Source organism: Brassica napus, chromosome C6 (assembly GCF_020379485.1).
Source record: "Brassica napus cultivar Da-Ae chromosome C6, Da-Ae, whole genome shotgun sequence".
Classification (NCBI taxonomy): Eukaryota; Viridiplantae; Streptophyta; class Magnoliopsida; order Brassicales; family Brassicaceae; genus Brassica; species Brassica napus.
The window spans coordinates 21,251,707-21,267,967 of record NC_063449.1 but is presented as its reverse complement, the minus strand read 5'-3'; the positions used below and the strand labels follow the sequence as shown (position 1 = coordinate 21,267,967).

The following is a 16,261-nucleotide window of genomic DNA, read 5'->3' as shown; positions in this document are numbered from 1 at the left end:
AACATAAATCTAAATAATAATATATTTCTTGTAGATATTAAAAAAAACTATCGGTAATGGGATTAGAAATTATATTTTTTAAACTGCATAAATTCTTGTAGATAATTTTTCTTGTAATAAAAATTATAAAACTAAAAATATGATAAAATCATATTTCAAAAATTGTAAAATGTTATTATAGTTATATTTCTACTATTTTGTTATTTATTATTATATTAATGATGATTTATGAGTTATTACCATATTAAAACTTATCAAAAATATAAAAAAAAACATTAAATATAAATGTGCATGTCACAATTAGCTTCAAATCATGTCATCATTGTTAGTACAGTAGAACCTTTATAAATTAATAATGTTGAGACTTTGAAATTTTATTAATTTATAGAGATATTAATTTACAAAAGTTTCCTTATTTAGATTTTTTATTTTAAGATATATTTATTCTAAGATAAGAAAAATATTTGATTTCAGTGTATAGACACTAAATTTTATTTTTGAAATTTATATTAATTTTAATATATTATTTAGTGTATATAATATTTATTTCATAGAATTTAAATGTGGTTTTAGATTTAATATTACTAAATCTCATCAAAATATATTAAGTATTAAAAAATATTAAGATAATTCTATTGTAAATATAAAACAAATAATATAATAATAGATTTTTACTTATATAAAATATGTATACATATAAATTATTAATTTATAATTTTTAATGGGCCCATATATTTAAATAGAATTTTATAAAAAAATATTATCTTATTTTTTTATCGATTTGTGTCAAATTTTGAACCGGTCCAAGTTAAGACCAGCAAAATTTATTAATTTGTAAAAATTATTAATTTATCGATTATTAATATATAGAGGTTCTGCTATATGCCATGTGATCATTTTTTTTTTCAAAATCAATGTGGTTATCACATGTCAAATTACTTTTCAACTAATATCTAAGGGATTCTCGAATAATGTTTAGGTGATTAGTGGACTAATATGCGAATAATTCATAACAAAACATTAATATAGTTACGAGACAAACTTAAATTGTAACGTTTTGTTTCAACAATTACGTACATGTTACATATTCAACAAATCTACCGTGCTTTAGGTTCTTTTATCTCCGAAAATACTCCCCAACTCGATCCGCTCTTCTCATCACGAGCAAGACAAGCAGAATCATCGTTGGTCGTAGTAGATTTCGACACGTGTCCTGTAGTCCTACTAAACAAGTCATCTTCTCCTTCAGTCGTCGTACCTACCTCACCACGTGTCGGCAGATCCAGAGAGTCAACGCCATTCTTATTCGTAGCAGTCTCGTGAAGCTGAAGCGCAAACTCAAGCGCCCAGACGACGTCGTTCATCGGTGGCCGTTCGGTACCACGATCTTGAACACATCTCACGGCAATCTCACAGAACTTCTCCAGTGATACAGGAGTAATATCAGCCGTCAGATCTGCGTCGACGATCTGATCAGCGGTCCCGTTTTTGTAATTTGACTTCACCCATCGGACCAAATCTGCTTCTTCTCGTGGGACATTTTCTAGTTTGACCGGTCTACAACATAGAACTTCGAACAGAACAACTCCAAAGGAGTACACGTCGGATTTTTCCGTCAAAACTTGACGGCGGTAATACTCAGGGTCCAAGTAACCAAACGAACCTTTAACTACGGTCGAGACGTGGGTTTGAGAGGCACTAGTAGGACCCACTTTTGATAACCCAAAGTCAGAGACTTTAGCTATGTAGTTCTCATCAAGAAGTATGTTGGTTGTTTTGATGTCTCTATGTATGATCATGTGCTTCGCGCCTGTATGAAGATACTGTAGTCCACGAGCCGCTCCGATGCATATCTCTAACCTCCGTGTCCACGATAATGGAGTATCAAAAGCCTTATTTCTCTTGTAGAGATGGTCTCTAAGTGTGCCATGTGGCATATACTCGTAGACAAGAACCATCTCATTCTCATCTTCGCAATATCCGATTAAGGAAACGAGATGTATGTGACGGAGCATTGTGAGCATCTCAAGCTCTGTGTCGAACTCTTTAGCACCTTGGTTCGATGATATTTCTAACCGTTTAACAGCCACAAGCGTGGTTCCACCATCGATTCTTCCTTTGTAAACGGGACCGAACCCGCCTACTCCAACGATTAGCTCTTTCTCGAAATTGTTTGTGGCGGATTTGATTTCCTCGATTGTGAATCTACGGCAGAGATCTGACGGGAGAGATGTGGCTGATCTGGTATGCGAGGACCCGGTAACAAGCGGAAGATGAGTCCACGGGTCCTTAGGCTTGCTCTTGGTATCTACGTTCAACTCATTTGTCTTCTTCTTCTTCTTTCTCCTTTTTATGATAAGAACAACAACAACTACAAACATTGCTAGCACAACGACAGAACCAACAACTCCAAGTGCTATTACCAAAACATGTGACATGCCTTTGTCATTTCCGACATCTTGCGGTATAGAGTTTGGTGTAGGAAAAGGATTTGGGCCAGAGAGATTACCGTCAGAAACATTAAGCTTGAGAATCTCTACACCATTCAGAATTGCATCATAATACTTTGGAAGAACTTCGTTAAAAGGATGCAAGTCAAGTCGTAGATCACGGCTCTTACCACTCTCGTCACCAACATATACAATGAAATCTAGATACATCGGTTTCCGAGAACCACCACTCAAGTATATCACGTCGGTTTCAGGTTTAGCCATCTGACTATTGATGAAGATAGAGAAGATTCGTTGGCCCGGTCCGGTCAAATCCGGTAGAGTCTCACAGAAATGAAGCCTAACTAGGTAGGTAAACCCGGCATCGACCATGAAGAGCCACGTTAAGTTGAAATTCAAGTTGAGCTTAGGGTTATCTATGTTCCCCATTGAACGAGACGTCTTGTACACGTCTTCAGGCGCAACGTAAGCCGGAGTTTTCTCCGTGTAGTTTATAGCGACACCCTCTACCTCCGGTTTGATTCCTGAATTCTCACTGAGTATGGACTCATCATCGGAAAGCCATCGTCGTAACATACCCGTGGTGTCACCGTCGACCTCTTGTCCTCCAACGTTTAACCGGTAAACGGTCTCGAAAGCCGTCGTGTTGTCTATAATGAAGTCTACGTTGCTGCTACCAACGTTAGTTATCACGTCGTCAAATCCTCCCTTTGAGTAAAACCGATCAGGCATGGACACAATCTCGATTCCGTTGACAAACGCTAACGACTTAGACGGCGTGAAGGTGAGATTTAGCGTCTGGTAAACCGGAACGATAAACTCCTTGATTAATGATTTTGATTCCGGTTTGGAAGCTTTTACCGTTAAATCAGCGCTGAAGTTCTTCAAGAGAGTGAAACCGTTGACGTTGACGGAGAAGAAGGAATTGACGGCGTCGAAACCGGATCCGTAACGGGTCGGGTAAAAGTATAACCGGAGAAATTTCCAGCCGGGAGAGACTGGAAAACTGTAAGTGAAATCAGATCGGAAAATTCGAGCCGTCTTGTATGGAACCAGAGGAACCCCAGATTCTTGGAACGATGCATCTGAAGAGAAAGACGCGTCGCCTGAGTTCGACGGCAGAGTTTTCCGATTCTCCGCTGTCCAGTTCCGGCCACGGTCGCTGACGTCGGAGTTTGCGCCGCAGTTGAAGAGAAAGAGATCGATGGGAACGTAAGCCGCCGTTGCTCCTTGTCCTGGTACGGTGGAGGAAAAGAGAACTGATAAAATTAACAAAGCGTGAGAAATCATTGGATTTGAAAAATGAGAATTACGGAGAGATTGAGAATCAGGAAGAATAAGATAAGTTTTGTTTATGGGTGGTGAGTGAGTCTACGAGTCAGTCGTTGACTGACTTTGAAGTCAAGCAAAAAAAAAAAACATAGGTCTCAAACTTTCAATAAAGTGTTTATATGGTCGTTTTACCTCCAACTTACGAATCTTTTGTTTTTGTCCTCGGAATTGGAAGCTTGCTTCCCGTGAATGAAACTTATTTTTTAAGGGGATAGTGAGATATTAAGTTTTAACTTATCCCACTATATTTGTCTAAAGTAAATGATGTACTCTCGTGGTGGAAGGTTAACAGTGGGATAAGTGAAAACTTGGAGTGTGGAGTATCCAAATTTAATTGATGGTACTAAGCATGATATACTCTCATGGTGGAAGGTTAATAGTTCTAAGTTTCCAGTTCTAAGTTTCCAGTTCTCTCAAGAGTAGCAAGAGATGTACTTGCAATGCAAGTGTCTTTAGTAACTTTCGAGTTAGCCTTCAGCACAAGTGGGCGTGTCGGTGTCTTAGACCTAAACAGAAGCTACTTGACACATTTTATGATAGAAGTCTTGATGTGCACCAGAGCAGTGGTTCAAATGTGTGATTAAATTCAAAGGAAAATGAGTCATAAGGAAGGAACAAATGCTTTATGAGTTAGAGAAATCAAGATGAGCTTACGAGAGGTAATCAAGTCTAATAGCCTTATTTACTTATGCATTTTACTTTGGATTACTATCCTTGACTTCTTCCATTTTTATTTTGTAGAATTTGAACCTATCTTCAAGCAGAAGTAGTAAGTGTTTTGTGCTGGTATTTTTTGGAGTCTTGGACGTTGGACTTGCTCCACTTGGAGATGCAGTTAGTATTATGGAAATTCAATTGCAAGCTGGATTTTATCTTCTCTGTTGTTTTATCTCTGATTTTGAATTGATGATCTCTTATATGTTGTTTTATCTTTGATACTTTGAGACTTGAGAGTAATGATCTCTGTTTTTGTTTTTGTTTTTGAATGGCAACTTTCATCAGGTTTTACTTTTATGTTTATTAGTTATGGTTATGGTTATGGTTATTGCACTACTGCAGGGTTTCAGATTGTGTAATGTGTATTGTATTTTGTACTTATTATTGCAGGTTTTCAGAATTACAGGTTTGATGTTCGGGTATCATGGGTACAAGTGGACCCGAAGTACATATTTTAGACCCGAGAATATGTAGACCCGACCCGAAATATCAGGAACCGGCCCCAATAATGTGACATTTACCCGAACATGGACCCGAAATACATGGAACCGACCTGACACAATAAAGAACCGGCAAAAAATCGGGTATTAACGGGTACGTTAAAAGTGGACCTGAACCGATCCGGATCCAACAAGAACCGACCTGATTTTTTATAAGTACCTATTTGGGTCTAAATCTCCAAGACCCGGACCCGGAAAGAACCGACCCGAACCCGGCCCGAGGACCCAAATACACAGGCCTAGATTGTGGATTTTAAAAATGTTTAGTGATTTTTTTATTGTTGATGAGTTTACTCAAGTTTAAGGAGCTTATGAACTGAGTTTTCAAAGATGATGCTAAATATATTTTCCTTTTGAATGGATATAGTAGTGACATACTATAACCTATAATAATTAATTTGTTATGGGTATTCGATAAGGAAAGCCAAATTACATTCAAAACTTTTTTTACCACTTTTGTTGATTATGGAAGGCTACCTTCTCTTTAGTTAGTCCCCACTTTGAACGCTCATCTATGTTCTACCTTCATTTATTATGTTTCCAGTTTTATATGTGCATATATGTACAAAAGGGTTGGAAAGGAAATGATAGTTGTTGCCTCTCACTCATTTTTGCTGCAATATAATTGTTCAAAAAAGTGAGCAAGTGGTCCAAAACAAAGCGACTGCTCCTGGCATTGTCAACATGAAAGATGAGTGGAGAAAAAGAAAACAGTAAAATCAGAAACAATAGGAGCACAACAGTGATGCACATTACCTCCTTCTTCATCACATTATCATCAAAAAGAAAATCAGAAAAGAAAGATGATGGAGAAGGGGAAGAAATAGTAGAATAATCGGTTTTTTTTGGTACAAGAAGTAAGGAAATGAGTTCGAGAAGTGAGGAAAAAGAGCAAGGAGAACAAGTAGAAGCTGTGGACATAAATGGATCTTACCTCTCTTACAATTTTGTGTGATATCATGCATCTTCAACATTGAAATGGAAACCTTAATCACTTGTAACTCCATCCATAACACTAGCATGTTTATTACCTACGTCGTCTACCTTGAATGATGCCTCTAATGAGATGCTTATGCTACTTTTAAATGAATGTAAGGAGTTTTATCTTGAAAATATGGCTTTTGCATGTTTGAGATGACAAGTATGGAGCAGGTTTGAAAAGACGCCAGTGGGTTTTTTGGTTTTATTACTTGTGTGAGTCTGCAATTGGTGGTTAGAGTATGGGTTGCTGAAAATTTGAAAATTTTAGGTTCTGATTTTGTTTTAGGTCAAACAAGGATCTAAATCTTGGAGAATTGTTGTGACATATTTTTGACACATTTTAATATGTTTTCTAAAAGTGTTTTCGAGTCTTTGTTTGTCGAGTCTTTTAGTTCTTTTGAGTCATTACATGTCTGCAGTAGGCTTTGGATGGAATGAGGATGACTTGGAGAAAAACAAGCTGAACTGAGTGCACTTAAAGAGTTTCCTTGCTTAGCAGTTGCTCAACAATGGAGCACCCATTTTTACTAAAGGAGAAAACGCTCCCGCAACCCACATTTTTTAAAAAGTTTTCAAATATTTTGGAATTTTACCTAATGATCCTCACTTTTCACCTATAGCTGCTACAAACACTGCAATATATCATTTATTTATTTATATTCAGACTATCTCATTTTTACCTAGACCTGGAGAGGAAGAGAGCTAACGATTTGCAAGATTGAAGGCAAAATGGTGTAAATAGTCTTGAGAAGATTATGAATCCTTTTTGTATTCTTTTGCGATCGATCATCATGTTTTCTTCATCTCTCATCTCTGTGTTTTCTCTCTCTCATCTCTGTGTTTTCTCTGCTCATGATTGAGTAGTCGATTTGTTAGGTCTAGGATGCTAGGAGATCGTAGATCCATGAGCTGAACAAAAACAAGTATTGAAATTTTGATTGTCTTCATAATTGTTTAACTAAAATCTTATATTTAACTGATCATTTGGTACATGTTTCTAGGTTTAATCTATTCACTAGAAATGCTTTAAAATTGTTAAAAATAACATGAATGGATTATTTGTCCTTCACCAGCGAATTAAAAGTTAAGGCAAATTGTGAACTTATTGAATCTGATCATGAATGTTTTTAATCTTTTCTGATTTAAATGAAAGTTTCGATATTAGGATTTCTTGATAAAAGAAGAGATGCCACTATCGATCTTGCTATGTTGTTCGAGTTAGATATTTGTTTTGATTTGTTCATTAAATAGATATTTGTTTTTTGATTGTTATATTTCCTAAACTTAGCTCCTTATTAATCTAATTAAATTTAAATCATCTTTACGATTCTGTTTTGTTACACTTGTTACCATCGAAAGCTATTCTTTTGCCTTCGGTTAATATTGTTATCATAGAAACAGTGTGAAACAATCATCTGGAATTGAATTTTAAGTATTACATCATTCTTAGTTTGCAGGAGTAAAAGATCAAATTTTAGTATATTAGTAAACCAAAAACATTTGATTCTGGTTCAAGCATAAGCTTTGAATCCTATTCAGAGCCGTGCGAAGGTTTAATGGGACCTGAGGCCAATATAAAAATGGGGTCCCTTTATAATTTTTTTTTTATCATAGTACAATATATATTTGAAACAAAAAATATTAAGACAATAACTTTAAAAAACTAAGTATTATCTTGAACTTGATCATTCACGTCTTCATTCTCCTTTTCACTTAGATTATCATCCTCTTCAGTGACATCAGTAACATCATCTTCAACCTCCTTATCTTCTTCATTGACATCCTCATCATTTATTTCATTCTCATCTTCCATTGGATCATCAAACTCATCACCACTTCTACCGGATTCATTAAGATTTGCTGATTTTACAAGAAATCTGTCCATAGAACCTTGCATTGATTTCACCAATGCATCAACTCTGTCTTTTTTTTGTCTTTTCTTGGCTCCTGATGCACATGATCTCGTTGGAGGCATATTTTCTGAAATTAATAATTAAACTTAAATCAACAAAGACTGAAAACTAAAAAAATAAAAAAATAAAAAAATTCACCACTTTAACAAAACTGATGATAATATAAGAGACACCTGTAGCACAGGATTGAGAACCAAGAAAGAAGACGTGTGTGCTTGCTTGAGAAAGATTGATGTGAACATTGCACGTAGAATACTTAGGAATATATACGAACCAAATATATTAAGTATAACTGCACTTTTTCCTTTTTATTTAGGAGTTTGACATATAAAACATATATTCCTTTTTTCAATTTGGAAAATTGACAATAAAATAAAATATTCATTTTTTTAAAAAGCAATGTAGATAATTGAACTTGTATTGAATAATAAATGGCAAACTTAAACCAATATACTACTAATAATTTTTGGAAATTTGGGGCCCTAAAAAAACTATATATTTTGGGAGCCCTAGGCGAAAGCCTTTTTGGATACACTTGAAGCACGGCTCTGATCCTATTTATATAAACTCAGTATGAAAATATTATTTTGAAGAAGAAAAATACACTTGTAATGAAACAATATATAACTTGTTCTATATCGAATGATAACTACTAATTTAGATTGTACTGATCAGTTGTAAAGAAATATAATATTCATTTTCCAAACATACTATATGCTGTTACGAAAGTAAACAAAAGCGGCCACCGTAATGTTTGAAATAATTAAAGATGTGGGTCCCGCTGCACTATTTGCACAGTAAATTTTCTTCTATATATATGAACGTTTGCGTTCGTTTATAATACACACCTAAAAACACTTCTATTCTATTCTCTCTCTGTATCAGTGTTATTTCTTTCTACGGGTATAAAATTTTACCCTTATTTAAATTCCTGCGATACAAATAAATTCCAGTTCTTTTTATAACACGTTATCAGCACGATCACTCTGCGATTCGGTAAAATTTATTTGTATCATTTATACCCTGTTATAATGGTCGGTATACCGCCTCTACTATTATTTATATCATGTTATAATGGCCGTAATACCGCCTATATTATTTAATTAATTTAATGGTCGGCCGAGCCGCCTTATATCCTGTTTATTATTTATTGGTCGGCGGAGCCGCCTTATATTCTGTTTATTATTAATTGGTCGGCCGAGCCGCCGTATAATTTATTTATTACTCTGCATTGATCGGCTGAGCCGTCGCATGATTTGTTGTCATAACATAAATATTTCATTGCCATAATTTTTACTTTTATGAAATTTTATAGATTTGATTGACCGTTTAATACGATATTTTCAGACTGATTTTTAGTGCACTCGATTTAACCCCAACGGTCACAAAGAAATTTTTTCAAAATTTCCCCTTTCTCCAACGGTCATGAACAGTAATTTTCATCTATAAATACAACTCATTTTCACTCCATTTCATCATCCAAAACATTTCATCTTCTCTCAAAAATTCAAATCGCTCTCCTCCGATTTTTCATTTCAAGAAAGATGATTCGCGCACTTTTGTTTTTATGTGCCATTTTTATTTGTGTTTCTATTTATGGTTTATTCGTTGGAGAATTTACTCCGAGTGAATTTAGATGAATATCGGTTTAATTTTCTTTACATCGCTTCTCCTTGTAATTGCTTGCATGATTAATGTAAACGGTTCCTTTTAATATGAATAATATTCTAATAATTTTTATTTATGTTCTTTAGAAATACAAATGGCAAAAATCGAGAAACTTCAGTTTCCGGCATTGGAAGTAACTGGGACAAACTACACGGCATGGGTTACAAACATGGAGCTTCATCTAGATTCCGAGGAAATACTCGGAACAATAAAAGATGGCAATATATCAACCTCTCATGAAAAGGCTAAGGCCGTGATATTTCTGAGAAGGCATCTAGATGAAAATCTTACGCATGATTATGCGAGAACCAAAGATCCCTTAGATCTTTGGAAAGCTCTGAAGGAGAGGTTTGATAACCAAAGAAAAATTACTCTCCCCCATGCACTCGATGAGTGGAAAAATCTACGATTTCAAGATTTTGAAAAAGTGGAAACGTACAATTCCGCTATATTGAGAATAGCGGCGCAATTAGATTATTGCGGTAAGCCTGTCTCGGAAGCAGAAATGCTCGAGAAAACTTACCAAACGTTCCACAAAAATCATTATGTTCTACAAGAACAATATAGAAATTGTGGGTATACGAGGTTCTCTGAACTCGCTGTGGCGCTTATAATAGCGGAGAGAAATAATGAACTCCTCATTAAAAACCACAATGCCCGACCCACGGGAACCAAAGCATTTCCTGAGGTAAATGCAACGGATATAAAAAATCCGGAAAAAGGAAATTATTCCTATCGTGGGCGTGGTCGTGGCCGTGGTCACAATCGTGGTTTTGGTCGTGGTCGTGGTTATCGATTTAACCGCAACCATGAAAGGAGTAACAACCCAAGAGGAAGGGGATCCAACACATGGAATCGATCTGATCGGGTAAAAGGAAAAGAAACCCAAGAAAACCCTACTCATAAAAATGAGAACGTCTGTTACAGATGTGGATCGAAGGGACACTGGTCTCAAGTATGTCGAACTCCTCGGCATCTATGCCAATTGTACCAAGAATCTATTAAAGGCAAGGCAAAGGAAGTAAATCTCAATGAACACCTTGTGGGTACAACATCGACATACCTCGAATCCTCTGACTTTATGGGAGATTTCGACGAGGCCACTCATCAAAATATTTGAAGTGCTTGTACTGATCAAGCTTAATAATGCCTAGTGATGCCATAAAATATTATGTATTTCACTTTCAAAATAATGTTGTATTTCAAAATATCTAATGTATAATTATTGTGTACTTGTTATTGATGAATAATATGTTTACTTATGAAAGTTTTTTTTCTTTATTGATATTAACTGTGTGTTACAGAAATGGATAAGAAAGCAAATGGAACAACAACTAAACAAATTGGTAGAGAAGTTTGCATACCAGATAGTGGCACAACGCACACTATACTGAAGGATAAGAGATATTTCTCTACTTTAAAGTCAGTAAAAATGACTATAAACACAATATCAGGTCCTACAGACCTGATCGAAGGAATTGGCAAGGCGAACTTTATGTTGCCTAATGGAACAAAGTTTTCCATAGATAATGCCTTATATTCTCCAAATTCTAAGAGAAATTTGTTGAGTTTCAAAGATATATACCGTCAAGGGTATAACACTCAGTCTGCAACTGAGAATGGAAAGAAGTATTTGTATATAACTTCTGAAAAATCAGGCAAAGGCCTTGTACTGGAAAAATTTCCAGAACTTCCTTCTGGATTGCATCACACTTATATTGATGCTATAGAATCACATCTTGTGATAAAAAGAAATCCAGAAGATGTTACATTATGGCATGATCGCCTTGGTCATCCAGGCACTACAATGATGCGAAAAATCATTGAAAGCTCACATGGTCATTCAATAAAAACCCAAGATATATACCAAAGTAATAAAATGACATGTGATGCGTGTGCTCTTGGGAAATTAATCATAAGACCATCACCAACCAAAATTGACAAAGAATCACCAAAGTTTTTGGAAAGAATCCAAGGTGATATTTGTGGACCAATACATCCACCGTGTGGACCATTCTACTACTTTATGGTATTAATCGATGCATCGAGTAGATGGTCACATGTTTGTTTGTTATCATCTCGAAATATGGCATTTGCGAGATTTCTAACTCAGATAATCAAATTAAGAGCACAGTTCTCAGATTATCCAATTAAAAGAGTTAGATTAGATAACGCTGGTGAATTCACATCCCAAGCTTTTAATGATTATTGTATGGTATCAGGGATTGAAGTAGAGCATTCTGTTGCTCATGTTCATACACAAAATGGTTTGGCAGAATCATTAATTAAACGGCTGCAACTAATTGCAAGGCCATTGATCATGAGATCAAAACTCCCAACCTCTGTATGGGGACATGCTATTTTGCATGCAGAAGCACTAATTCGGATAAGACCAAGTGCATACCATAGATATTCCCCATTACAGTTAGCATTTGGAAAAGAACCAAATATCTCTCATCTAAAAATCTTTGGTTGTGCGGTTTATATTCCAATAGCACCACCGCAACGTACAAAGATGGGACCGCAAAGACGGTTGGGAATATATATTGGCTATGATTCTCCATCAATAATAAGATACCTAGAACCACAAACTGGTGATGTGTTTACGGCACGATTTGCCGATTGTCATTTCAATGAGAAAGAATTCCCAACTCTAGGGGGAGACAATAAACAAGTAGGAAAAGAGATCAAATGGAGTGTACCATCGTTATTACACCTTGATCCTCCTACGAAACAGTCAGAACTAGAAGTTCGACGTATCATGCATTTACAAAATATAGCAAATCAGCTACCTGATGCATTTGCTGATACCAAAATGGTAACTAAATCACATATACCCGCTGCAAATACTCCTGCTCGTATTGAAATACCACAAAATGGTGGAACGGCAGTTGATACACGTGAATCAGGAACACGTTTAAAGCGCGGTAGACCTATTGGTTCAAAGGATAAACTTCCTAGAAAACGTAAGGAATGTGAAAAGCATGATACTCCCAAAATAGCGGAAAATATTTTGGAAGAAGCGAATTGTGAATCTAACGACAATATAGAGCATCATGAATCTGAAGGAAATCACGAGATTTCTATCAATTACATCCATAATGGAAAGATATGGAAACGAAATGAGATGGATGATATTGATGACGTTTTCTCATACCTTTTAGCAAAGGAAATAAATGAAGAAAACGAAGATCCAGAACCAAAGTCTGTATATGAATGTCAAAAGAGACATGACTGGATAAAATGGAAAGATGCAATTCAAGTCGAATTAGATTCGCTTAACAAACGAAATGTATTCGGACCTATTGTGCTCACACCCAAAGATGTAAAACCAGTTGGGTACAAATGGGTGTTTGTCCGAAAAAGAAATGAGAAAAACGAGATTACAAGATACAAAGCTCGTCTCGTAGCCCAAGGTTTCTCTCAAAGGCCAGGAATTGATTATGAGGAAACTTATTCTCCTGTTATGGACGCAATCACATTTAGATTCCTGATGAGCCTAGCGGCCAATGAAAATTTAGAAATGCGTCTCATGGATGTCGTTACGGCATATTTATATGGATCATTAGATACTGATATCTATATGAGAATCCCAGATGGATTTAAAATGCCAGAAACGTTAAGTTCCAAACCTAAAGAGTTATGTGCAATAAAATTGCAAAGATCATTATATGGGTTAAAACAATCTGGACGAATGTGGTATAATCGTCTCAGCGAACACTTAACAAAAGAAGGATACACGAATGATCCTATATGCCCTTGTGTTTTCATAAAGAAAACAACATCCGGATTTGTGATAATCGCGGTGTACGTTGATGATCTTAATATTATTGGAACTCAAAACGAAATCCAAAAGGCATCAAACTATCTGAAAGGAGAATTTGAGATGAAAGATCTCGGGCAGACAAAATATTGTCTAGGATTACAAATTGAGCATTCTCAAAAGGGTATATTTGTACACCAGTCTACATATACCAAACGAGTATTGAAACGCTTTAACATGGATAAAGCAACTCCTCTTAGCACCCCGATGGTCGTTAGATCACTTAATGTTGAAAATGATCCGTTTCGACCATCTGAGGAAAATGAAGAAATACTTGGTCCTGAAACTCCATACTTAAGTGCAATTGGAGCTCTTATGTATCTTGCAAATTGTACTCGACCTGACATATCTTTTGCTGTTAATCTTTTAGCGAGATTCAGTTCGTCTCCTACACGAAGACATTGGAATGGAATTAAACATGTCTTTCGTTACCTTCAAGGAACAACTGATTTAGGCTTGTTTTATCCTAAAAGTTCAAAAGGTCAAATGATTGGTTTTGCAGATGCAGGTTATTTGTCAGATCCACACAAAGCTCGATCCCAGACAGGATATGTTTTTACAATTGGAGGCACCGCCATATCTTGGCGTTCTCAGAAGCAGACACTTGTTGCTACTTCTTCAAATCACGCCGAGATCATTGCACTCCATGAAGCAAGTAGAGAATGTGTATGGCTAAGATCAATAAGCCGACACATCTGTTCAAGCAGTGGGATTGACGAAAATGCGGAGCCAACTATTCTATATGAAGATAACGCGGCATGTGTTGCTCAAACGAAGGAAGGATATATCAAAAGCGATAGAACCAAACATATACCTCCGAAGTTCTTCTCATACACTCAAGAGCTCGAGAAGAATAAAGAGATTGAAATAAGATATGTTCGATCATGCGACAATGCAGCCGACCTCTTCACAAAATCACTCCCTACCTCGGTATTCAGAAAACACATCCATACACTTCACAAAATATTTGAAGTGATTGTTCTGATCAAGCTTAATAATGCCTAGTGATGCCATAAAATATTATGTATTTCACTTTCAAAATAATGTTGTATTTCAAAATATCTAATGTATAATTATTGTGTACTTGTTATTGATGAATAATATGTTTACTTATGAAAGTTTTTTTTCTTTATTGATATTCACTGTGTGTTACAGAAATGGATAAGAAAGCAAATGGAACAACAACTAAACAAATTGGTAGAGAAGTTTGCATACCAGATAGTGGCACAACGCACACTATACTGAAGGATAAGAGATATTTCTCTACTTTAAAGTCAGTAAAAATGACTATAAACACAATATCAGGTCCTACAGACCTGATCGAAGGAATTGGCAAGGCGAACTTTATGTTGCCTAATGGAACAAAGTTTTCCATAGATAATGCCTTATATTCTCCAAATTCTAAGAGAAATTTGTTGAGTTTCAAAGATATATACCGTCAAGGGTATAACACTCAGTCTGCAACTGAGAATGGAAAGAAGTATTTGTATATAACTTCTGAAAAATCAGGCAAAGGCCTTGTACTGGAAAAATTTCCAAAACTTCCTTCTGGATTGCATCACACTTATATTGATGCTATAGAATCACATCTTGTGATAAAAAGAAATCCAGAAGATGTTACATTATGGCATGATCGCCTTGGTCATCCAGGCACTACAATGATGCGAAAAATCATTGAAAGCTCACATGGTCATTCAATAAAAACCCAAGATATATACCAAAGTAATAAAATGACATGTGATGCGTGTGCTCTTGGGAAATTAATCATAAGACCATCACCAACCAAAATTGACAAAGAATCACCACAGTTTTTGGAAAGAATCCAAGGTGATATTTGTGGACCAATACATCCACCGTGTGGACCATTCTACTACTTTATGGTATTAATCGATGCATCGAGTAGATGGTCACATGTTTAGAAATGAAAATTGGTACACAATGAAAATTTATGATATTATGGTATTATGATATTATGGTATTTTCTAAAAGTTCAAAAGGTCAAATGATTGGTTTTGCAGATGCAGGTTATTTGTCAGATCCACACAAAGCTCGATCCCAGACAGGATATTTGCACAGTAACTATGGTATTTTCTAGCGGCCAATGAAAATTTAGAAATGCGTCTCATGGATGTCGTTACGGCATATTTATATGGATCATTAGATACTGATATCTATATGAGAATCCCAGATGGATTTAAAATGCCAGAAACGTTAAGTTCCAAACCTAAAGAGTTATGTGCAATAAAATTGCAAAGATCATTATATGGGTTAAAACAATCTGGACGAATGTGGTATAATCGTCTCAGCGAACACTTAACAAAAGAAGGATACACGAATGATCCTATATGCCCTTGTGTTTTCATAAAGAAAACAACATCCGGATTTGTGATAATCGCGGTGTATGTTGATGATCTTAATATTATTGGAACTCAAAACGAAATCCAAAAGGCATCAAACTATCTGAAAGGAGAATTTGAGATGAAAGATCTCGGGCAGACAAAATATTGTCTAGGATTACAAATTGAGCATTCTCGAAAGGGTATATTTGTACACCAGTCTACATATACCAAACGAGTATTGAAACGCTTTAACATGGATAAAGCAACTCCTCTTAGCACCCCGATGGTCGTTAGATCACTTAATGTTGAAAATGATCCGTTTCGACCATCTGAGGAAAATGAAGAAATACTTGGTCCTGAAACTCCATACTTAAGTGCAATTGGAGCTCTTATGTATCTTGCAAATTGTACTCGACCTGACATATCCTTTGCTGTTAATCTTTTAGCGAGATTCAGTTCGTCTCCTACACGAAGACATTGGAATGGAATTAAACATGTCTTTCGTTACCTTCAAGGAACAACTGATTTAGGCTTGTTT

The 16,261-nt window shown here is 35.8% G+C and overlaps 1 protein-coding gene across 1 annotated transcript; it reads right to left on the bottom strand.

The window, feature by feature from the left end:
- Positions 1–1,003: 1,003 nt before the first annotated feature.
- LOC125588790 (putative receptor-like protein kinase At5g39000) lies at positions 1,004–3,907 on the bottom strand. Its single transcript, XM_048760604.1, has one exon. It carries the CDS (start codon positions 3,738–3,740, stop codon positions 1,098–1,100), a length of 2,643 nt encoding a protein of 880 aa, XP_048616561.1. The 5' UTR covers positions 3,741–3,907; the 3' UTR covers positions 1,004–1,097.
- Positions 3,908–16,261: the final 12,354 nt, after the last annotated feature.